The 25,423-nt window shown below is 35.1% G+C and overlaps 1 protein-coding gene across 1 annotated transcript; it reads right to left on the bottom strand.

The window, feature by feature from the left end:
• Positions 1-19,182: 19,182 nt before the first annotated feature.
• LOC107759978 (putative clathrin assembly protein At1g25240) lies at positions 19,183-20,663 on the bottom strand. The gene has a single exon (XM_016577994.2). The coding sequence runs from the start codon at positions 20,485-20,487 to the stop codon at positions 19,288-19,290; it is 1,200 nt and encodes a 399-aa protein (XP_016433480.2). The 5' UTR covers positions 20,488-20,663; the 3' UTR covers positions 19,183-19,287.
• Positions 20,664-25,423: the final 4,760 nt, after the last annotated feature.

A 25,423-nucleotide genomic window follows, 5' to 3' on the forward strand; every position in this document is an offset into this window, starting at 1 on the left:
TTCCAACGTCATTCAAGTATCTTGACTCCTTGATCCTCTACTTTTGTGGCCAGCTCAACACACATAAGATATCATAAAAATACAAATTGCTTTCAGATTACTATTGAATTTTAAATGATGAACGCCTTTAAGGTAAACTATTATGAAGATGATGATGATTATTATTTTAATAAATATGCTAAAATTATTGAACAACAACAATATTATATTATGAATAATCAAAAAACAATTAAATAATGACTAGTTGGTATTGTATAATTATATTTATGTGTACTATTTGACATTCCTAGCTTCCAATAAGATTGTGACTACGTAATTTGATAGTTGGAAGATGCCAATATTCTTTAATTTCTCCTTTCTTGAACCAAGGCAAAGATATTTAGCTCTTCTTAACCGCATGATCCCTCAAGTTTTGAGAATACCAATTGATCCAACCCAATACATCCTGATGAAGACCCAAAAGCAAACTCATATCAGTTGTTAATGAAAGCCCTTCACCAATAATAAGGAACAAATCCAATAAACTCATAGTTATAAAGGCCAGAATCCAGATAATCAAATCAGTAATCACAAGGCCCAGTAATTTCAAGTAGCATTCAATCAATTCCTTCGTGATTCGTTTATGGTTCTTCAGTTAAAGCACAACTTAATTCCAATGAAGGGATCCGATGAAGAAAATTAGGACTTAGTAGGACATAAATGTTTGATATTGAAGTTTAGCCTTGTTTTCTTATGTGGGTTAACATTTGTTTTCAATTTTACAATCTATTATGACAAATGGTAAGTGATAATTCGTATGAGCAAATTGTTACACGATTGCAGGAATTCAGATGAATTCGAGGAATCAAAAGGCTGATTCAGGAAGTGGCTCGAGAAATCAGCTGAAAACTAAGAATTTCATAGAGCGAAGAGAGAAGAAAAAGAGAGAAGATTTAGGAGAGAATTGTGTATATTGATAGATGATTGTAAATGTTGATTATAGAGCTATTTATATGGATTGAATCGTATCATGAATGCCTAATTCTAATGGAAGATCCTCTTTGTAACAAAAATCAATTATTATAACTAAGTTTAACTAACTCCCACTAACTTTGTCAGCTACTCAACTAACTACTCGACTCCCATTCTATAATTGTGTAGAAGATCCTTGACCACAACGATCGAACAAAGGAAATCTAGTTTCCAAAACAGTCAGCATTTGCAGGTAATCCTTGCCATTTAACCAACACATCTTTGTTACCCCTTTTCACCATTCTTCTCCGTAAAACTAGCTTAGGATCAGGACAATGGGGACTAGCTAAATCAATAACAGGAGGACAGGAAATTTGAGAAGGCACTTCATAATACTTTTTCAGCAATAAAACGAACTGTAGGATGAATCTTTACTCCTGCATGTAGCAGAAACTGGACCAATTTTCTTAATAATCTGAAAAATACCATAGTACTTGGCAACCAAATTATACGAGGAGTGATTAGAAACGGTCACTTATTTATAGGGTTGAACCTTCAAATAAACCCAATCTCCAACATCAAAGTGTCTATCACTCTATGGAAGTTTGCTTGTTACTACATTCTGAGTTGAGCTCTCCTTAAATGGTGCTTAAGTAGCTGTAATTTTAACTCCTTATTTATCAAAGTGTTATCAACTTCAGCTGAAGCTGACTCTCCAAGTAAATAAGGAAGGACTAAGGATGGTGGTCTACCATACAGTGCTTCTATATAGCTGAGTGAAATAAAATGTTATACGAATACTCTACCACAGGCAAGCATAAGTACCAGTTAGCAGCATCCTCTCAATAACACCTTAAGTGTGTTTCAAGACATCGGTTCAATATCTCAGTTTGTCCATCAGATTGAGGGTGATATGCTGATGAAATGTTTAATTGTACCCGTTATAGTGTAAATACTTCTTTCCAGAAAAAGCTCAGGAAAATAACATCTCTGTCACTAGTAATAGCATCAGGTAAATCATGCAGCTTCACCACTGTGTCCATAAAAAGCTTAGCACTTGATTGAGCAGTGTAAGGGTGCTTCAACGGAATAAATTGGCCATACTTGCTAAGTCTATCTACCACTACCGATATGACCTCACAACCATTATATTTTGGCAGTCCATAAATAAAGTCAACAATGATATGTGACTACACCACATCTAGAATAGTCAGTGGCTGTAGCAGCCCAGGATACGCAACTAGATTAGATTTGTTCCTTTGACAGACATCATATTTCTAGGCAAATTTTCTTACTTCCTTTCTCATGTTCTTCCAATAGAACAACGTTACTAGCCTGTTTAGTGTAGTTTCAACCCCTGAGTGACCCCCTTGAGGAGCAGCATGCCACAATGTTATAATTTCTTCTCTTAACTCTGGTATCTTACCTAGCTACTACCAGCCTTCATTTTCTCCTTAGCTGCCCATGAATCCAAGTGAACTGATTATGAGTAGTATGATTAATTTGGAGTTCTTCGATAAGTTGTCTGAGTTCCTGATCTATGTTCCAGCTATCAACTATGGCCTGGAAGAGATCAGTGTTATTAGGTGAGATTACCAATGCCAATAGCTCAGCTCCGGTAACTTTTGAGAGTGCATCGGCTACCTTGTTCTCCACTCCTCCCATTGTATACTATGGAGTAGTCAAAAGCATCAGCTTGGTCAACCATAAAATTTGGGAATTGGTATTTAATTTCTGCTCCAGTTCTTATGATAAACCTCTGTCTCAAATTGGTATTATGACCATTTAGTGACTATATGTACAATAGCTATCAATTCTCTAGCATAGACAGATAGTGCTGCAGGTCTAGGTGATAGAGCTTTATTGCTAAAGGCTATTGGATGTCCTTCTTGCATAAGGACTGCCCCTATATCATAACCACTTGCATAAGTCTCTACAATGAATGTCTTATTGGCATCAAGTTAGGCTAGGACCTGAGCTTGAATGAGTGCTTCATTCAGTTCTGCAAATATAGAATCAGCTGTTGATGACCATTTGAAGTTGTCCTTCTTGGTCAGGTCAGTTAAGGGCTTACAAATCACACCAAAACCTTTGATGAACCTTCTGTAATAGCTAGCTAGGCCTAAATAATCCCTTAACTACTTGAGGGTGGTTGGAGTGGGCCAATTTCTCACAGCTTCTATTTTGTGGAGATTAGTAGAAACACCTTCTGTTGTGATAAAATAGCCAAGGTACTCAATCCTTTGAACACCAAAGAAGCACTTACTCTTTTTGGCAAAGAGTTGATGCTCCTTCATTTCCACAAAAATAAACTCTAAATGATCCAAGTGGTCCTCCATAGTGTTGCTTTAAATCAATATATCATCAAAGAAGACCAACATATGCTTCTTGAGAAATTTCTGGAAACAAAATTCATCAGTCCTTGAAAGGTTGTTGGGGCATTTGATAGCACAAATGCATCACCCAATATTCAAAATATTTTGAATGAGTTCTAAAGGCAATCTTAAGTATATCTTCCCTTGCCATTCTGAGTTGATGGTAACCAGATCTTAGGTCTATCTTGGAGAAGACCTTGGATCCGCCTTGTTCATCTAAAAGGTTTCCACAATAGAAATTGAAAATTTGTTCTTCACAATATACTTATTGAAATCCCTTAATACCCACAAAGTCTTCATGTACCATCTTTTTTTCCCACTAGAACCATTGGAGATGTAAAAGGACTGCTGCTAGGTTGGATAATTTCTTGATCCATCATCTTTGCACTAAACCCTCAATAATATCCTGCTTGACTGAAGGATACATATAGGGTCTTTTATTCACAGGTTCAGTACCATCTTGAAATACAATCCTGTGATCAAAAGCACCTCTAAAAAGAGGTAGTTCAGTAGGTTCCTCAAACAACTTAGAATACCCAGATAGTAATTGCACTAACCTAGCATCTATTTCAGGTTCTTCTTTAGCCTTAATTGCATGCCATTGCTCCTCAGTGTTTTCCATGGGTACTACTTGAATCATGCATAGTTGAGATGTGTTACCTGTATGTTTGGCTAGTTTTTCAGCTCCTTGAACTTTAACTTGGCTGCCAGCACCTCTAAGAAGATGCTTTCTCACCTAATATCAAAATTCCATAGTTAATTTCCTGAAGTTTATCTTTATGTCTCCCAGTGCCCCTCCATATAAACCTAAAGAAAGAAGTAAGAGCTCTGCTGAGAACTCAGCACCTTGCAGCAATCATATGATCGAACACATTCTATCTACCATCATGTTTCCATTTGTAGCAGCTACCATTTGAGGATTAGTAGACCTGACTTTACATCCCAAGTGATTTACCAATTCAGGGTCTATGAAATTGTGGGAACTACCAGTGCCAATCAGTTGTTCAATGCCTTCTTTACTTGATAACCAGTCACCTTCAAAGTTCAATCTCCCAAGAAATCATTCAAAGCATGAATAGAAATTTTCACTTGCTCCATAGGTTGAGATAGTTCCAGCTTATTGAATCCATTTTCTTGTATCGTCAGTTCTTGCTCCTCGCCTTTATTTCCTCCAATTCCAAGTTCTAATAGATACAACTATTTTGAACTATTACACACCTGGTGTATATTTCTCATTATAGAAATAACACAATCCTTTTGCTCTTTTCTCATTCATTTCATCTAGGCTTACTATTCTTCTGTTGAATCCCCTAGCATAGGTAGAACTACTAGAGTTAAGAGTTGGTAATAGAGGCTTACTGGCGGTTCCTTGACCTGCATATCTCTTGGTTGAAGGATTTTGTGCATAAGAAGGTTGTTTGGTTTCAGCTAGATAAACTTCTTGAATTCTAGCAATTCTGTACACCTGAGACCGTGTGGCTGGATTGGTTAGCTTGACTGCAATGTTCAACTCATGTTTCAACCCCCACCACACAAATATCATCAATAAAAATACCCCAGGCTATCACACATCATCCCCAACATAGTCCGCCTTGTCTCACCGCGTGCGCAATAATAAAGTAAATGTCTACCTTGTCTCTCTACACGCATAATCAATAATTATCCCACCTTATCTCGCTACATGCCAAACCCAATATATATAACCCGCCTTGTCTCACCACATGTGCAAATATAAACAATAGCAATAGCACAGACAACTTACATGCAAATAACCGACAATCCTCTCAACAATTCCACATGTGCTAAAACACAACATAACAACTCACACTACACGTGCCATATGCCACAATATTTCCATAACAACAACTCTAATACCAAAACAACCCATAGCCCACGCCCCCGCAAAAATGAGTACAACAACAACAATAACACGGGAGTACGACAAATAAATTAACACAAGAATTAAAACAACACAATGAAACAGAAGAATAAGCTCAACAATAAAGAGATAACATGCAACAACGACTTTAACCAAGAATAATTCAACAATAAGAGAGATAACACGTTATGATAGCTTCAAATAAGAACAACTCAATAATAAAAGAGGTAGCATGAAAGTAAAAGGGGTAATAACATCAATTAAGGCATATAAGAGTAAGCTTATCAATAAAAGATAGAACATGTAATGACGACTTCAAATATAGCATGTAAGAGTAAACTTAACAAATGGAGAATATATCATGATATGTCAACTTCAATTAAATGCACGAAGGAAGCCTAAGAGTCTAAACGGGTCAATTTCCATACATAAGGTCGTGTTCACACTTGTCACCTTGTGTCCACGTCTTTCACGTAATTCAAACAACGCAATTAAACTAATTCCTACGGGATAATTTTTCCACACAAAGTTAGGCAAGATACTCAATCAACTAGGTCAAATCAACACTCAAAAATAGCTTTTCCTTTACAATTCACCTCCACTCGACTCAAATATAACTAAAATCGACTTAATAACATCAAATAATGCAAGCTATGATTTTTATACAATTCTCAAAAAGTCAACCCCAGGACCGTCCGGTCAAAACTCGAGTCCAAAGGTAGATCTTGACTATCGATAATCCTATGAGTCCATATAAGTATTTTGTTTTCAAATCCGAATCCAATTCGACTCTCAAAACCCAAATTTTTATTTTTCAAAACTTAGACAAAAATCCCCAAAATTCCTCATTGATTCTCATAAATTTGATGTTTAATCTCATGTATAATCATGTAATATAATTGAAAATAGATCAAAATCTCTTATTAAATGATTGAAGATTAAAATCTCCTCTTTAAATCGCTTCCTACCGAGTTTAGGGTTCTAAAATATAAAAATAAGACTAAAATCCCGTCTTCCAACCTTTTTGTTAAATTGCAGATGTCGCAAATGTGACACAGTGCGAACCCTCATAAATGAGGACTAACCATCGCAACTGCGGCTCTTGATGAACCCAGGGAATGTCACAAATGCGACCGTGACGTAGAAGGTCTATCAAAAGGTGATCCTGCCCAATCAACATCTAAATATCCAACTATCTACTCATGGCTTCAATCCTCAAATAATAATCTTTGCCTGGAGCCGACTTTATATAACGAAGAATGCGGACAACCGCATCACTACGAGGAAAGGAGGCCCAGATATATTTCCCTAACTGACATGACTCACAATCTAATAGAGATAAACTAGACAAACTAGGCACTATTTTCTGAAGCTTAGATAAACTCGAATGTCCTACATGTCTGTGAATTAGGTTAGGAAGATCTGGAACTAGACATGCCTTGGAGGGATTGAGTGAGTTAAGGTAGTACAGTCTTTTTGATTAACACCCTATGCCAATCATCTGTCCCATATGCGGTCCTGTATTATAAAAGAATCATCAATAAAATATATACCACAATGGAGGGCACGAGTCAAATGACTAACAGATGCAAGACTAAAAGAACAAGTAGGGAGTTAAAGAATGGAATCTAGAGTGACAGAAGATAGGGGATTAGCTTGTCCAACTCCTTTTGCTTTAGTTTGAAACTCATTGGCTAAAGTAATAGTGGGAAGAGACTATGAATACACAATATTTGACAAAAGTGATTTATTACCAGAGATATGATTAGTGGTGCATGAGTCCATGACCCACGGTCCAAGAGTACTAGACTGGGAAACACAAGCAAAATAATTACCAGCAACAGAAGTATCAGTCTGAGCAACAGAGGCTACTTGTGAAGATGTCTGCTTACTTGCTCGGTATTGAAGGAACCATTATATTCTCCTTCCTATAAAGAAAATCCCTGGTTACTTGTAGTCTCGATCTGAGCAACATAAGCATTTTTGGGTTGTCAATCATGTAAAGAATAACACACGAGTGTGTCCAAGTTTATGACAATATGAACACTTAGGTCTAGATCTTCCTAAATGACATCCTCCTCATCTATTCTCCATAGTTTGAGATACCCAATTCTCCACTATGCGAGAACAGAGGAGTCAAGTGTCTCTAATGAGATCACTGGGTAACTTGGTGCTGCAGCAAGGCAAAGTAATCGACAGAATAATTCATCAACTATAGGGACAATCAGACTAGCCTAAATCTGGTCACGTATTGATGCAAGGTCATTAGGAAGTCCAGCGAGTGTAATAACTAGAAACATCTTCTGTCGTTGCTCTTGTTACTTTTCAATAGTAGCAGAAACTGACATCAGCTTCTCAAATTCTTTCATGTTTGCTTGTACTTGACCAAAGTAAGTAGACATATCTGATTCATGTTTCTTCAAGATTTTCATTCGCGATACCACATCATAGAAACGAGATATGTCATTAGTGTATAAAGTACGAGCCTTTTCCTTAAAAAACATGCATGGAATGGGCGAAACAAAGGCATTAATTTGGAATCAATAGATTGCCACAAGATATTACATAGTTGAGCATCGATCTTTTCCCACTGTGCTTTAGCCTTTTCATATCCCTCTCTAGCCTATTTGGTGAAGTGATCTTGAACACCTTGACTTTTACACTACAACTCTATAGACGAGCCCCAAGATAAATAATTTAAACTCCCAAGTAGGGGTTCAGAAGTACTCATCAAGTTCCAACTCTACTGTTTTTGGAACCAAAATCATCAAGTCCGAGAGACCTGGTTGGATTAAATAGAGGGCTAGCAAAATATCAGCAAATAACAGAAGATCAAGCCGAATAGGGATACTTTTTCCAAAAAATCAGAAACAATCGCCGAAATCTGGAATTTTTAACCGAAAAATAAGAAAGTCATCATTTTTTTGTGAAACATGGATGGGTAGGCTCGGAAAAACCTCGCGAACAAGCTGTCTGAAGAAAAAAAATTGAAAACTACCCAGAAAAAGGCCACACGCGCCGGCGCATGGAAGATCTCGCCGGAAAACTTGACTTTTGTTCTGCGCGTGAGGGCGCATGAGGGGTCTGTTGCTGGAGAACTATTCTGGGATTTGGTCGCAGAAGGCTTGGGGACCCTATGATGGTGTTTGTTTTCGTACAACACCAACAGAGACTGATATGACGCTAATGAACACTAGAAAGTCGCCAGAATTTGACGCACGAGAATTGTCCACATTTTTTTCGGATGTGTGGCACTCACGCTCTGATACCATATGGGAAATAATACACCGAAAAATTATATTATTGATGTACATAAACTATAATACAAATATCCCTATTTATAACAATACACAATACCTACAATACTCTTATTCCATGTAGGACTATACTTATTTACACAACAACTAAACAACTAACAATAACCCCACCACGACACCTAGCCCGGTGCAAACAGACATATACACAAGGAACACAAGGTTCCCATCCTCAACTCGAAATCACAAGCAAGTTAACCATCCAGATAACTAAAAACCTGCTACTAAATCAATCTCGTAGAACCAAATCACAACACATAACCAACTTCCCATACCTGTAAAGCACCTAAATCATAAGTCGTGACCACACCACCCAGAAATCGCATCAAACCCTACTGTATTAACTATCAAAAAATCCACCCAAGCCTTATGACCCTTAATAGCGACTAAACCAAAATGATAGACGCGGGCTATCACAATAGAATCCCCCAACTGGAGTGAACACATAAATAGAGTACAAGAATCACGAAACACAACTATATATGAAGCAAGGTAGGATGAATCTTACCAATAAATGGGATTGGATTAAAATAATACTGATGCATCTCCATAAAAAACCAAAGCCATACATTTAATAACATCATCTGGTGTATCAGCCTCAGTCCAACCAGGAAAAACATAACAACGAGCATGGCCTCCCCCTCTAGGATGACCTCTATCTGCCTGACCTCCAACCCTAGCTGGCGGTGCAGGTGTAGCGACAACTGGAGCAGACCACATAGCCTGAATACTCTGATGTGATACACCCTCCCGAAGTCTGGGATAATCCCTCATCATGTTCCTGGTATCCTCACACTCAAAGCATCCTCTTTGCTGATGTGGCTATGGAAGATGCCCCGAATGGGTACTCTGGACCCACAAATATCTGAAGCGTCACGTTAAACCTGAAGTTCAAACTACACTGGTTGACCCACAAAACCTCTATGATGATGGACCCTACCTATAAAGTAGGAATCAATAGATCCTTCTTGTTCACAAGGCCTCTTATCCTTATTGTCCTCCTTCTTCTGGACCAACACACCCTCCATCCTCCAAGCGATCTCTACAACCTGCTAAAATGAAGTATCTGTCTGAAAATCTCAAGCCATGCTGAATCTAAGACCATAATTGAGCCCCTTAAAAAATTTGCAGACTAGCTCTCTGAATGTAGAAACCAAGGTAGGTATATGTCGGGACTGCTCACTGAATCTAATGGCATACTCCGAAACTATCATAGTGCCCTGGCGCAGCTGCTCGAACTCTGTGCGCCACACATCCTAGAAGGTCTGGGGAACAAACTCCCTCAAAAACATCTCTAAAAATTGAGTCCAAGTGAATGGTAGTGCATCAGCTGGCCTAGCCTCCTCATAAGTCTGCCACCACCTATAGTCCGCCCTTGGTAGTTTAAATGGGGTAAAAGCAACTCCACTCACCTCCACAATATGCATGGTGCGGAGAATACAATGGCACTTCTCTATAAAACCCTGCGCATACTCGGTAGTTGTGCTACTGAATGTAAGAGGATCATATTTCTTGAACCTCTCAAGCCTCTTATACTCCTCCATTGATGCCTCTGGCCTGATTTCATGTTGAACCGGAATAACAGGCTGTATCGGCATAACACCCAAAACCTGACCAATGTGAGCCCACTGCTCTGAAGTATAGGTGGCGGGAGTCTGAACTCCTCCCCCATTCTATATAGTTGCTAGTGCAACCGGAATCAATCCCACCTGAGCCAATGTACCAAACATGCTCAGGAACTACGTTAAAGTCTCTTCAAGTCCAGGGGTAGCAACAGGTGCCTCCAGTGCCTGTCCCCCAACCGGAGCTACTGGTGGCTCCTCACTTGTTGTTCTAGTAGGTGCTCTAGCTGTAGAACGTGCTCCTCCTCGGCCTCGGCCTCTGTCTCTACCCTGTCCCCTAGCAACACCGGCTTTGGGAGCAGCATCATCGGTAATTGTAGCTTGTGTCCTTACAATCTATGAGAAAATAGAATGACAAGGCTCAAACTCTGAAATCAATAAACTCGCACGATAAGAATGAATGAATTGAAATTTTCTAATAGTTCTGTAGTCTCTCGAAAATAAGTACAAACATTTCCATACCGATCTGAAAGACTCTACTAAACTTGCTTATGACTCCTAGCACCTATGAACCTAGAGCTCTAATATCAACTTGTCACGACTCCAAATTTCACCTTAGGATGTCGTGATCCTAGTCTCTTAGACTAGGTAAGCCTAACACATGCCGAGTTATTAACAGATTTAAATCATTTAACCATTAAACATGAACCAGTAAATGTGATACACGACCAACAACCATCAATAGATATACAATATCCCAAACCGGTAGTACGGAGTCATAATCTCTTTTAAGAGTAACAAATATATCAAATACATCATTGTTTGAAATGGAAATAAAAAGTAACAAAGTAAAACTCCAAAACGTGACTCCGAGGCCTGCGAATGCAACGACAGGTATATCATGAAGTCTCCACCGCAAGACACAATCAGCTAACTAATGACCGCACACTCCGAGGTACCTGGATCACACTAAAGATGTGCAGCAACATAGCATAAGTACACTATAACGGTACCCAATAAGTATCAAGACTAACCTCGGTGGAGTAGTGACGAGGTATAGTTAAGACACCTACTAGACAAAATAACCTGTGCGAGTATTGATATAAAGTTAACAGAGGAAAGAACATCAATATAAGGCTAAACATGAAAAGAATAACAATATAACGCTAACAAGTGGAAAGTAGAAACAATAAATAGCAACAAGGAAACAATAGGTGATAATGGCGCGAAGCAATCAGAACAGAGTTAAAGTACCAGTGAAACCAACTAAGGAACACAAATGGCGACCAAATAATTAAACGTTCTTCCATTAGATTTACACAAGATTCACCCCGAGGTACCATAACTCGTAATCACAAATCACGGGTCCCAAATCACAAATTGTAGTCCTGTGGCATCTTATGCCCACATTATCAATCACAACTGAACGGACAACTCACATGGTGTATGGAAAACTCATGTGTCAATACTACTAATACCTCAGATCTGCACGGACGACTTACGTGCTAATAGTAACAATACTTCATATCCCCAAGGACAACTCACGTGCTACTGGTCCAATTCACGAACAGAAGGCAGGTAGACAAGAATACATGTACATGATAAATAACATAGAGATTCATACTCCTAAATATAGGTGACATTTTACGGTGTATGCTTGTACAAGTGTACTATCACAACCCAAATCAACAAGTAAAAATCAGAGACACCGAGTAGCATATTAGAAACAACACAACTAAACCCGTAATATGCATGACACACACAAGAAAGTCACACCACTACACAAATATCATCAATAACAAATGCCCCCAGGCCATCACAAATCATCCTCGACATAGCCCGCCTTATCTCACTACATGCACAACAATAAAGTAAATTTCCGCCTTGTCTCGTCACACGATCACCTATAATTTTCCCACCTAGTCTCGCCACATGTGCAAAACCAACATATATAGCATGCCTTGTCTCGCCGCATGTGCAAATATCAATAATAATAATAATAATAATAATAATAATAATAATAATAATAATAATAATAACACGGACAACTCACATACAAATACCCGGACAATCATCTTAGCAATTTCACATGTGCCAAGACACAATAACACAATATAACAACTCGCACCACACGTGTCCATATGCCGCAATATTTCCATAACAACAATTTCAATACCACAACAATGCATAGCCCACATCCCACAACACCGAGTACAATACCAATAATTATACTAAAGTACGACAGGTAAATCAACACAAGAATTACAACAACACAATAAAACAGAAGAATAAGCTCAACAATGAAGAGATAGTATGCAATAATGACTTCAACCAAGAACAAGTCAACAATAAGAGAGATAACACATAATGATGACTTTAAAGAAGAACAACCCAGCAATAAAAGAGGTAGCATGACAATAAAAGGGGTAAAACTTAAATTAAAGTATATAATTGTAAGCTTGACAATAAAAGATAGAACATGTAATGACGACTTCAAATATAGCATGTAAGAGTAAATTAAACAAATGGAGAATATATCATGATATGTCAACTTCAATTAAATGCACGACGAAGACTAAGGATCTAAAACATTCAATTTCCACATTTAAGGTCGTGTTCAATCTCGTCACTTCGTGTCCACATCTTTCACATAATTCAAACATTGCAATTAAACTAATTCCTACGGGGTAGTTTTTCTACATAAAGTTGGGCAAGATACTTACCTCAACTAGGCCAAATCAACACTCGAAAATAGTTTTTCCTTTACAATTCACCTTCACTCGGCTCAAATCTAACAAAAATCGACTTAATAACATCATATAATGCAAGAGAAACCAATTTGAATAAGTAAGGCTATGATCTTTGTACAATTTTCCAAAAGTTAACAAATGTCAATCCTGGACCGATCCGGTCAAAACTCGAGTCCAAGAGTAGATCTTGACTACCCATAACCCCATGAGTCTATTATATATATATATGTTTTGTTTTTAATACGAGTCCACTTTGACTCTCAAAATCTAAATTTTTATTTTTTAAAACTTAGACAAAAATCCCTAATTGATTCTCATAAATTTGATGTTAAATCTCATATGTAATCATTTAATATAATTGAAAATAGATCAAAATCGCTTACCCAATGATGAAGATGAAAATCCCTCCTCCAAATCACCTCCTGCCGAGTCTAGGAGTTCTAAAATATGAAAATGAGACTAAAATCCCGTCTTCCAGCCCTTTTGTTCAGTTGCAGATGTCGCAAATGCGACATAGGGTTCGCAAATGTAAACCATCACAAATGCGGACTAACCCTCCCAATTGCGACTCCTGATGAACTCAGGGAACGTCGCAAATGCGACCTAGACATCGCATTTGCGAAGTCAGGCCCTTCGCAAAAATGATCTTTTTGATTGCAAATGTGAACCAGCTTAGCCTAGACCCCATTGCAAACACAAACAATGTGTTCGCAAATGCGTATCTGACAGACCCCAGTGAACTTCATAAATGCGACTCGCATCATGCAAATGCGAAAGGTCGCAAATGCAAACAAGATCTCGCATTTTCGAGACCTGAAGCACCTGTTCAAAAACCAGCAAAACTGAAATTCTTCTAAATACTCCAAAGCGCGTCCGAAAGTCATCCGAGCCCTTGGGCCTCCATACCAATAATCAATACAAGTCTAAAAATATTATGTGAACGCGCTCGCGCGATCAAAAAACCAAAATAATATCCAGAATCATGAATCAGACATCAAAATGCATGAAATTTACATTGAAACTCAAGAACTTCTAAAAACACAACCACATGTCTGATTCATATCAAATCAAATTGGAATGACGCCAAACTTTGCAGACAAGTTTCAAATAGCAAAGCGGACCTATGCCAAGTCCCAAAATCAAAATCCGAACCCGATAGCCATAATGTCAAACATAGTCAAACCTAAGGAATTTCTAAACCTTCAATTTCCAACTTTCGGCAAAACAATATGCCAAATCGATCTAAGGGCCTCCGAATTCAATTCCAGGCGTACATCCAAGTCCAAAATCACTATACGAATCTATCGCAACCATCAAAATACCGTTCCGGAGTCTTTTTCACAAAAGTCATACCTCAATGAACATTTTCAACTTAAGCTTCTAAAATGAGAATCACTAATTATCAAAATCAATCCCAAATCATCCAAAAATTGAATCTGACGCAAGTCATAATACACAATATGAAACCACTCAAAACCTCGAACCAATAAACGGAACACTAAAATTCAAAACGACCGATCTAGTCATCACACTCTCCTACAGAAATGTTTCTTATGTTAACAAAAGAAACAGGCAAAAGAAAGTTAGAGAACAATACTCGATGTTTAGTTACTTGAAAGGAAATTAAATCTTGTCATTACTAACGCATGAATCTATTTTTATTTTATTTTATTTTTTCACAGATAAATGAATCTATGGATTCATGTACCATGAATGTTAGGACTTATACAACCATGTAATTCGTTCTGTACTTATTTCCTCCTTTTTCACAATTTCACTGTAAATAATTTTTTAATGACGAAAAATGGAATATCGGTGAGAAAATGATCATAATCACATTTTGCTGCAATGCAACTCTTAAAAACTAATAGTAATAAAAATACAATTAAAAACTTATATGATAAAAAAAAATATTGCTTTTTAATTGTGTAAGCTCAAGATCATAATTCGAGATCAAATTTTTTATGCCTTGAAAGAGTCATTGGGGGTTATGGATGTGCGCATCTATATCTATATCTATATCTATATCTATATCTATATATATATTAAAGCTAGAAAATTGCTATATATAATTGACATTATAATTAAGCCAAGTGACAAGCTAATAAATGTTAATAATATATGGTAACATTATTCTATATTTGACTATTTTAGTTAAATACAAATATATATATATATATGAGTTTTGCTAACCTACTGCAGGCTATAGTAAGTTAGCATTGTATGCATCTTTTGATTCTCTGAAATGCCCTTACTATTTCATCCCTCCTCATTAAATGTAAGGACCTTTTTGTCTTTCTACTAAAAGCTCACTTAATTCCCTCTTTTTCTTTGCTATTCCCTTTCGATACAAACCTTCACATTCCCTATGCGTTCCATCGTCGACGGCGAACAAAAAGGTTATATGACTCTACTTTGAAATTTGCAAAACATAAATTTAAATCCATATATCAATTATCATATCTAAGTACACATTCTTTACGGTTATTTTCTTACGGTCACTGATAATTTGGATTCTAAGATTTTTGAGATCTAAATTTGGATCCATAGAACTTTGGGTATTCAGGAAGAAGATCAATTTTGTTTTACCTCGTATTGGAACTGCCAATTTGGAAGTGAAAGTTGCAATCTTTAGCATCTGGGTAATATGCTATTTTTTGTTAGAAATTAAATGAAAATAGAGATGGGTTTGGGGAATGTTGTGGAATGACGAGGATGAGGTTATGGTGGCAGCTGCACTGGGAAGAAAAGCTTTAGATTGCTTAATGTCCTGTTCTGTTTCATACAGTGTTCTGATTGAGGGGCTTTGACTTTTGGAACAGTTTTGTATCGAGTGAGAATTGTGAAAAAAATAGGGTAATTTTTGGTGGAAAGACAAAAGAGTCCTTAAATTTTAATGAGGTGGTAGGAAATAGTAAGGGTATTTTAGAAAATTAAAATATGCATACAATGCTAACCTACTATTTAAGTTAAATACAAATATATATATACGGAATTTGAATTAAAAGATAATTTTGAATTTATAGATAAAGTTCTAAAATTTGAATTTAAATTAAAAATAAAATTTATCTTTTTTTATCATGTTATCATACTTAATTCGGTTAATGATCATATGCAACCATGTTAGGAACTTTTGTTATTTTTTCTAATTATTTAAATACTACTTCGCCTCTAGCAAAAAAAAACTACTCCATATAACTATAAAACTCTTTCACATTTAAAATCCTATAAGCATAGTTCTTTGAAATACTACGGCTAGATTTGAATAAAACAAAATTCTTTTAAAATAAATATAATATACAGGGTACACGTCTATGTTTATCTAAATAATAAAAAAGAGTTTACAAAACCAAATAAAAGTTTACTTACATATATAATAAAGTAAACATACATGCTGGAGAAAAAAACATCACAAAATCAGTCAATATTAAAAAAAATTATTTCTTTTTTCTTCTTGAAGAATATATGTTTGAAGAGTCAATTTGCATAAATGGACATCAAACAAATAACAAAATTTTGGCTATACAATTGCTATCATTAATTTCAATTTAGCACATTCAAGAAATTAAAGGGTATAAGCTGAAACCCCTTCATTTAGCTGTAGTCAAGCCAATATTGCAAGGGTATAATATTTTTTTCGTTGAAGAATATTAGTTTTGAATTATGTATGTGAAAGTTTTGTTTTTCAAACTCAACAAGACATAAATCGGTTTCTAATTGATAGTTTCTATAATGACTTTTAAGTGTAACAAAGAGTATATATAAAGAAAATAAATGGTATGACGTGAAATATCTTTTTTTTAAATGTAAACAAATTATTTCGAAAAATCTCTTTACTTTTTTAACTCAAAAATAATAAAAAGATAAGATATTTTTGAATATTAGTAGAGAGTTTTAAAATTATTATAGTAGAAGTTATATCATGGATAAACTCAAAAAATCAAAATCTTATGGAATATTTACATAATATTCGGCCATATTTATTGTTTATTTTTTATAGCTAATATAATTAGATGATATACCGACAATAAACGATTATACACATATTATATATGGATTAATATATAAATTACATATCATTCAATTTTTAAATTTAAGTGGTCGGGTGAGCACTTACTTAGGCTGATTAGATAAAGCCAAAAGAAAAATATGAAATAATTTCAACCAAAGACTAAAAATATAATTAAAGTTTATATGTAGACAATTTTTATTAAAACTCATCCTTTTATAGTGAAATAAATTAATTCTTTGTAACAACAGAAATGACATAAAAAATAAGATAAAAAAATAAATATTGAAAACAATGATAGAAAGATCTAAAAACGAGAAATAAAAGATGACAACAAATTTCTTCTTATGTTTCATCTTTGTTGAATACAAAAAATTTGAAAGTTAATCTCATCGATTTCAAATATATTTTTTTCAACTCAAATACATAGATTATAAGATAAGGACATCTTCAAATATTTTTTTTAATATACATTATGTGTCGTTTTTAAAAAATTACTATTATTAACAAATTGATATGATATTCAAATTTGAATTGGAATGCAATTTGAGTAGTTTGTATTGAGGTTAAGCCAAGTATGGTGTCGAAAAATAAACCACTTGACAATTTTAAGACAATATATGCAATATTTTATAATAATAATAATCAACTAATTTAACATTTAATGATTCAAAGAACAAAATTTTGTATATATAGGGTATTAAAAATTTAAATTCTGGGGCTAGAGATATCGATAAGCTTAAAGTGGAGTCATACTAAAATAAATCCGGCCAAAGATTCATTTAAATTTTTAGATAGCCGATTAAAGTGAATTTTAAATTAAGGATAATATCTTCACTTGTATCATTATAAGGATAATCATTATTATAATATATATAAAGTTTAGAAATTAAAATTTCAAAATAGAAATATTTTTTAAAAGATAAAATCATACCAAATAAGAGTTCAAGTCGTAGTATAAGAGTCACGTTGTAATCAAAGAATCATTTATATCGTGTCAACCTTTGTGATTTGCCATAAATATGAGTTATTATTTCACTTTGTGACTATTTTTAGGTTCCACTGACATCTATGAGAATAGTGCCAAAATAAAATTATCACTACGAGAATTGAGAAAATGTTAGTCTTTTTTCATGTAATATTTCTTAGTTAATATCTGACGATTATCTATAATTATTTAAAAGGTTTAAATGTTAAGGTGATTTACATATAATTCAAATAACTCAGATATTTAACATGGTTAATGTCAAATATCAAAATGGAGTAAAAACAATTCACTAGCTAAAGAATTTTATATATATTTCGATAGCCCACTAAAATGAGTTTTGAATTAAGAACAATATTTTCAATTACATTATTATAAAAATAATTATTATTGAAAAATAATGCTTTAAAAACTTAAATTTTAAGAAAGAAATATTTTTTAAGAGATATTAACACACCAAATAAGAGTTCAAGTAGTAGTAAAAGAGTTAAGTCTTATCCAAAGAGTCATTCATTGTCTCAATATTTGATTGTTTTGCCATAAATATGAGTTATTATTTTGCTTCCTGACTATTTTTAGGATCCAATGGCACCGGCAAGAGTGATATCAAAAAAGAAAAATGGAAGAGATTGTTAATTTTTTTTCATATAGTTAATATTCAATGATTATCTATATTTACTGAGAAAGTGTAAATTTTAAGATTATTTACATACAATCCAAATAACTTAAATATTTAACATGATTAGTATCCGCGCATCCGCGCGGGTACTAATACTAGTTGAAGAAAGAAGACTGAAGCTAATAACCTAGCTCTTTCCACGATTATATAAAGGTATATTTATTTGTTCTTGTATTCTATAATTCATGACCCAACCCAAATGCTTTTGGCACATTTTGCTTAAATTAATTAACAGTATCACACTTCATTAATAAAATAAAATAAGAAACAAAGTAGAAATGAGTAAGTGAATAGAAATAACTCAAAACAAATTCTTTTCCTTTTCTTTGCTGAAAAGGAAAGGGTGCATTACACTAATAATATTACTACGTTGTATTGCATGAATTAATTTTGCTAGGAGCACAAAGTAAAATGAGATCAGTCATGAAAGTACTAAATACAAAAGGGGCAAGGGTGATAATATCATCCCCGAGATAGTTACATCCATATTTAGCTGTATAGACTATCTATTAATTTCTTGATTCGTTTTCCTTATGTGTTTAACTTGTAGCAACTTCATGGGGTCAGCGCCAACCTAATTCTTGTGTGTAGCAGTGCTGCTTTTTAATGAGTACTCTCTGTTGGAAACACTTTCAACAACTCTTTTAACTAAATAAAATCTATTGATACAAATATGTATAATATAGATAATGTTTCTTTAATTTCTCTTTTACTATATCTTAATATTTGTTTCACCAATGCATTTGAAAAAGCCATATCAAGCCAAAAGATGCAATCACCGCGTTACAAGAAGCTAATTAGGTCTGGTAATTCTTGAGGTTTACCAGGTACATTAATGGTAGAAGTAGGAATCAAAGAATTAGTTTCAAAAGGATTAATTGGTGTTGGTGTAACTTTTACTATAGCATGAGAAATGCCATCATTTTGCTTCAAATCTTCATCAAATGTCTCCCAACGATCAGTAATTACTGTCATCAATTTGCTCTGCTCTTCAAGATTTTGATGATCATCACCAGTTTCATGTACCACAATAGCTTTAGTTACTAATTGAGGCATTTGTGAGGCTTTTTCAGAAACCCCATTAATGATTCCCTCAAGTTCTTTAATATCTTCATCTGGTATTTGCTCAACTCTTGGACATTCTGCTGCATTTTTCACCCCAATGCTTCTACAAAGCTCAAAATACAAAGACAATTCTTCCCCTTGAATGGTTGCTTTTTGCACAATCCTAAGTGCCATGCTAGCTTCAACTTTCCCTGCTGAATAAATCCTCAACAAAATTCTAGCAATTCCATTGCATATTCTGCTATAAACGTCGAAAACTTCAATCATAACACAATCCATTGCTTCAAGAACAAGAGGGACAATAGCTGTATGACATAGTGGCCTAATTTCAAGCAACATGTCAAGCAAAAATTGAAGCTTTTGAAGCATGACAAGATCTTGAATCATGGAATATCTTCCTTCAACAACAACATTTTTATTAATGATGCTGTCCAAATTTTGCAGATTCTTCCTTTCTTGCAAATTCATGAAAAGAAGGGAGGATTTCTGATCAAGGTAGGTGAAATAAGCGCGAACAAACCCATTAATCCCCCACATTTTTGAAGGATTAGAATGGCCATCTTTGAAATTTGAAAGATCAAATGGCAATCTTCCAATTCTTTGAATAGCAGGGAGTTTGGAACTATAAACGCCATGCATGAGCATTAAACCTTTAATTGCAACAACCCAACTTTTCGTTTTCTCCATACGTAAAGAAATTGCCCATATAAGAGATTTAAGATGGCTAGGAGATAAACGTAGCCATTTGTAAACACGGTCAACATTCTTCATATCAATTGAGAATTCGTCGTGACTTGTGGCTTTGATTACAGCAGCTTCCATTTCAGGATTTCGAAAAGCTGTTCGTCTTGATAGGCTAGCAAGCCAAAGGCTGTTACGATCTTTGATTAATCCAGAAGCTTTTTTCCATAGCCTCATTGTTGTTGTTGGGTTGTTTTAGCTATATGTTTTCCCCTGCTTTTATTTTCTTTCTCTTTTTGATATTCTAAGTTTGTGATTACCAGTCAAACCATTGGGATCTTTAAGGAATTGGGAACAAAAGAGAAGAAAACAAATGACCCAAAAAAAAAAAAAAAGAAGAGTTGGCTAGTAATGGAGAACCCAAACACATGGCATGAGTCATAACAAGCCGGCCAAAGATATAAAATAAAGGAACCCCATTTTTTGTGAGGTTTGTTAGAATTACTAATTTTGTTCAGTAAACTTCTTCCTTCAATGTTGTGTTTTTTTCTAATTAAAAAATTAATTTGTGTATTTGAATTTTGTTTTATTGTTGTTTCTTTTGTTTGGGTTATCTTTTCTACTTATGCTGGTAGTATTTTTCTTTTCCTTTATAAGACTGTGGTAATAATTTAAAAACTTTGTTGACAAATGTCATAATCAAGCCAAGTAGCATCCCTTCTGAAAGTCATTAGAAAGATGGCAAAATGCCTTGATAAAGTGGCAAAATCCTAGGAGAAATTCAAAAATAGCCAAATTTACAACTGGTCGTTCAAAAATAGCCCAGTTTTAAAAGTAATCGAAATTTAACCACTTTTCATGTAAAGATAAATCTGAGCGAAAACACTGTTCAAAACCCGAAAAATACGCCAGTATATTATGCTGAAATTCCAGCATAAATATACTTGAACTCCAGCATATTATGCTGGAGTTCCAACATAAGTATACTTGAACTCCAGCATATTATACTGGAGTTTCAGGATAAGTATGCCGGAACTCTAGCATAATATGATGGAGTTCCAGCATAAGTACACTAGAACTCCAGCATAATATACTAGAGTTCCAGCAAGTATACCGGTCAAGCACAATATACTGGAGTTTGGAGCACCGGTGCTCCAGTCTCCAGTATATTATACTGGAGCCAACAAAGTATGCCGGCCCAGCATAATATGCTGGAGTTCATACATAGGTGCACCGAACTCCAGTATATTATGCTGGACCGGTCTCTGTTGCAGCAAAATAATGGCTATTTTTCATTGACTTGGTAAACACTGGCTATTTTTGAATGACTAGTCCGAAAACTAGCTATACCGTGCTATTTTTACCAAAATCCACCAGCCACTTTCTTGCCATGCCCAACAAAACTTCACACAAATGAGGCTATAAATAGTCATTTCCAATCTTTCATTTTCATCATTAGCAAGACAAAGAAATCCTTCTACTTCTTTCCTTTTAATTTCGGTCTTCATCAGCTTTCTTTTGTGGTTTTTTCTTCTCAAAGTTTAGTAGTTTAATTTCTTTGTTCCCCTCTTTTAAATAGCTGGGTTTGTAATATTTAATTTTCCTGATTCCTATATCCTCTAAATAAATAGAGATGGGCTTGTTTAATCCTGTGGAAATATTTCACATTGCTGAAATAGTTTCTTAGGACAGTGCCTAGCACGACTCAAGCCAACTCGTGTATCTGCTTACAAATAATATTATTGCAGTATTATCATCGTTATTTTCCGGTGTCATTTCCCTATAATATAACTTTTTACTCGTTTTTTTAACCAGTTTTGAAAACGCTTTTGAGGGTCTATGACAAAAGAACATCCCATCGTCCTCGGACTTTACTTGTAGGATTTCACCGAGTATGTTAGTTGGTATTATCTCCTTTATTGGAACAATTGTTTTTGAATATTTTTTGTTTCGGTGAAACAAATCAACTCTTTTTTCAAGAAAAAAATACTCGTAATTGTTTTTTTAACAAAACTAACATGCATTTGTTTTAGGATAAGATAAGTTTGACATGGTCAAAAGAACTTTCGTCATATAACAGCGATCAAAAAGGACCGTTTCGTATTATGATCTCACTCGGCAATATCTGCAACAACGTCCTAAAGAAAATCAAATCCGAATGTTATATTGAAAGTCCGGGCATGCGGCGCAATCCTTCTTAAAAATCTTTCGTTTAACATCATTCGGGAGTAGAAAATTATATTCGTTTTTAAAATTACAAGAATATATATATATTTATTCGGGAGAATTACACATAAGTAGAGCCCACACACTTACATTGCAATACAATAACCTAGATTCAACTTTACAAATCTTTAGCCCAAAGATATTAGGCTCAAGTACAAAGAAACATGATTTTTGTTTGCTTTTTTATTCTTTTGCACACAACCAGCTTATATCGATCATATATTGTAACAATCCGACCGGTCGTTTTGAGTATTTACATTCAGTTCGGTGATTTAAGGCCTTGAGAAGCTTCATATTATGTATTATGACTTGCGTGCATAGTCGGTTTCAGTTTTCGAGTGATTCGGGGTTGATTTGGAAGAATGATTCTCATTTTTAGAAGCTAAAGTTGGAAATGTTGACCGAGGTTTGACTTTAGTGAAAAAGACCCTGAAATAGTATTTTGATGACTCTAAGTTCGTATCGTGATTTTGGCTTTGTGCGTATGCCCGAAATTGAATTCGGAGGCCCTTAGCTTGATTTGTCATGTTTTGCCCAAACTTGGCAATTTGATGTTTAGAAATTCCTACGTTTGACCATGGTTTGACCTTATGGCTATCGGGTTTGCATTTTAGTTTCGGGACATGGAATATGTTTGTTTTGTCATTTGTGACTTGTCTGCAAAATTTGGTGTCATTCCGAGTTGGTTTGGTAGGAATCAGACGCGCGGTTGTGTTTTTAAATGTTCTTGAATTCATTGTGATTTTCATGTGTTTTGGTGTTCGATTTATGATTTCGAATGGTATATTGTTGTCTTGATCGCACGAGCGAGTTCATATGATGTTTATTTACCTGTGAGGATCTTTGGTTTGGAGCCCCGGGGCTCCGATGAATTTTAGACGCGTTTCGGAGTGTTTGAAAGAGTTTCTGTTTTGCTGATTTTTGGTCTGGGGCTTTAGGTCTCGCAAATGCGAGATTTAGTTCACATTTGCAAATCTCGTATTTGCGAGGAGGGCTCCACATTTGCGAGGTTGGGGTGGAACTGTTGTATTCGCATTTGCGAACTTATAGATCGCTTTTGCGATGGGAGTTGGGGGCTAGGCAGGCCGCATTTGCGATCTTTTTCTCGCATTTGCGCCATCTAGCAGGGTCGCTTTTGCGAACTTTTTTGTCTCTTTTGCGACTTCTTCAAAAATTGATGAGTGGTCGCTTTTGCGATCATTTTTTTGCGTTTGCGAACCCCAGGTCGTAAATGCATCACCTGCAGCTTGTTTAGAGTTGGGTATTTCTGGACTTAGCTTTATTTTATCATATTTGGAGCCCTAGACTCGGTAGGAGGGGATTTTGAGGAGGGATTTTCTCATACAACTATTGGGCAAGTGATTTTAATCAATTTTTAATTATATTACATGATTATGTATGAGATTTAACATCAAATTCATGAGAATCTAAGAGAAATTTTGTCTATATTTTGAAAGATAAAAATTTAAAATTTGAGAGTCGAATTGTACTTGAATTTAAAAATAAAATATATATATGAACTTGTAGGATCATGGATAGCCGAGATCTACGAGTGTCTCCTGTATTGGAACAAGTGTCTTTGAATATTTTTTGATTTCTGGAAAACAAATCAACTAATTTTACAAGAAAAATAAAATACTCGTAATTGTTTTATAACAAAACTAACATGCATTTGTTTTAAGATAAGATAGGTTTGACATGGTCAAAAAGAACTTTCGTCATATAGCAGCGGTCGAAAAGGGCCGTTTCGTGTCATGATCACTCGGCAATATCTGCAACAACATCCTAAAGAAAATCAAAATCCAAATTTCTTAGTTGAAAGTCAGGGCATGCAACGCCATTCTCTCTTAAAAATCTTGCGTTCAACATCCTTCGGGAATAGAAAGTTTTGTAGGGCAAGTTACACATTTGATTAGTGAGTCAAAAATATTCATTAGCCTAATATATAAAAAAATATACACTAATTATGTATAATGACAGTTCGGTGCACAAAATATTTTGCGTTTACAAAGTGGTCCAATAGTAATATATATATATATATATATATATATATATATATATATATATATATATATATATATATATATATATGCGTTGCACGTAAATCTTCAGTCAATTATTTATGTGACAAAACAACAAATTAATTCTATTATTATATGCAAGAGAAGAAGAATCTTTGTAAAGATTTGACACGAACACACCACTAAAATCTTTGAAATGTTAAAATAATCCATTCCAAAAGCCTCATATCTATGTTGAATCTTTCATATCTATTACACATTTACCATGAAAATTCCTAGGCTCTGATACCATTTTCACCAGGATCAGGGTAGGCGGGCAGTAGTCCGCACGACCATCCAGATCTAGCTGCTTTAGTACCTTTAAAGGTTGGCGGTAGTCCGCACGACCATTAAGGATTCGAAATATACAGCAATTCTATTATAGTTTAATGACTGTATGGAAGGATCTATATCCTTTTACCCAAGCAAGGGGCCTGTCTAGGTCCGATACATACTCTTATTGAGCCCATGTGTCTAGCAGTTCTAACTGTGAAAGGGATAACCCTTTTGACAACTTCAGCGGGCTTTAATGTCACGGCTGGCTAGACGTAGCCACTAAGGCAAAGCCAATAAGAGTAGTACCAGAGCTGACTGTACCACCATCTTGGAACCAAACCAAGAAACTATATTAAAATTTCTTTATATTTTGAAAGAGTCTGGATTCTTCATGGTTAATATGCAAGAGAAATTAGTTCTTCAACATAGATATGAATCCGTTTAGCCGGACATAGTCACGGCTTGGGAGAGAAACTAAGTATTTAAAATACTAAAAAGAAAATAGAATAAGTACCTTGAAGGCCGAGAAGCAAGGCCCTGAAGATGAACTGAACTTCAAAACTTTTATTAATCTTCAACTGATTTACAAACTAATAAGCTAAATCTTTACA

The sequence above is a fragment of the Nicotiana tabacum genome, chromosome 18 (assembly GCF_000715075.1).
Source record: "Nicotiana tabacum cultivar K326 chromosome 18, ASM71507v2, whole genome shotgun sequence".
NCBI classification, from domain to species: domain Eukaryota; kingdom Viridiplantae; phylum Streptophyta; class Magnoliopsida; order Solanales; family Solanaceae; genus Nicotiana; species Nicotiana tabacum.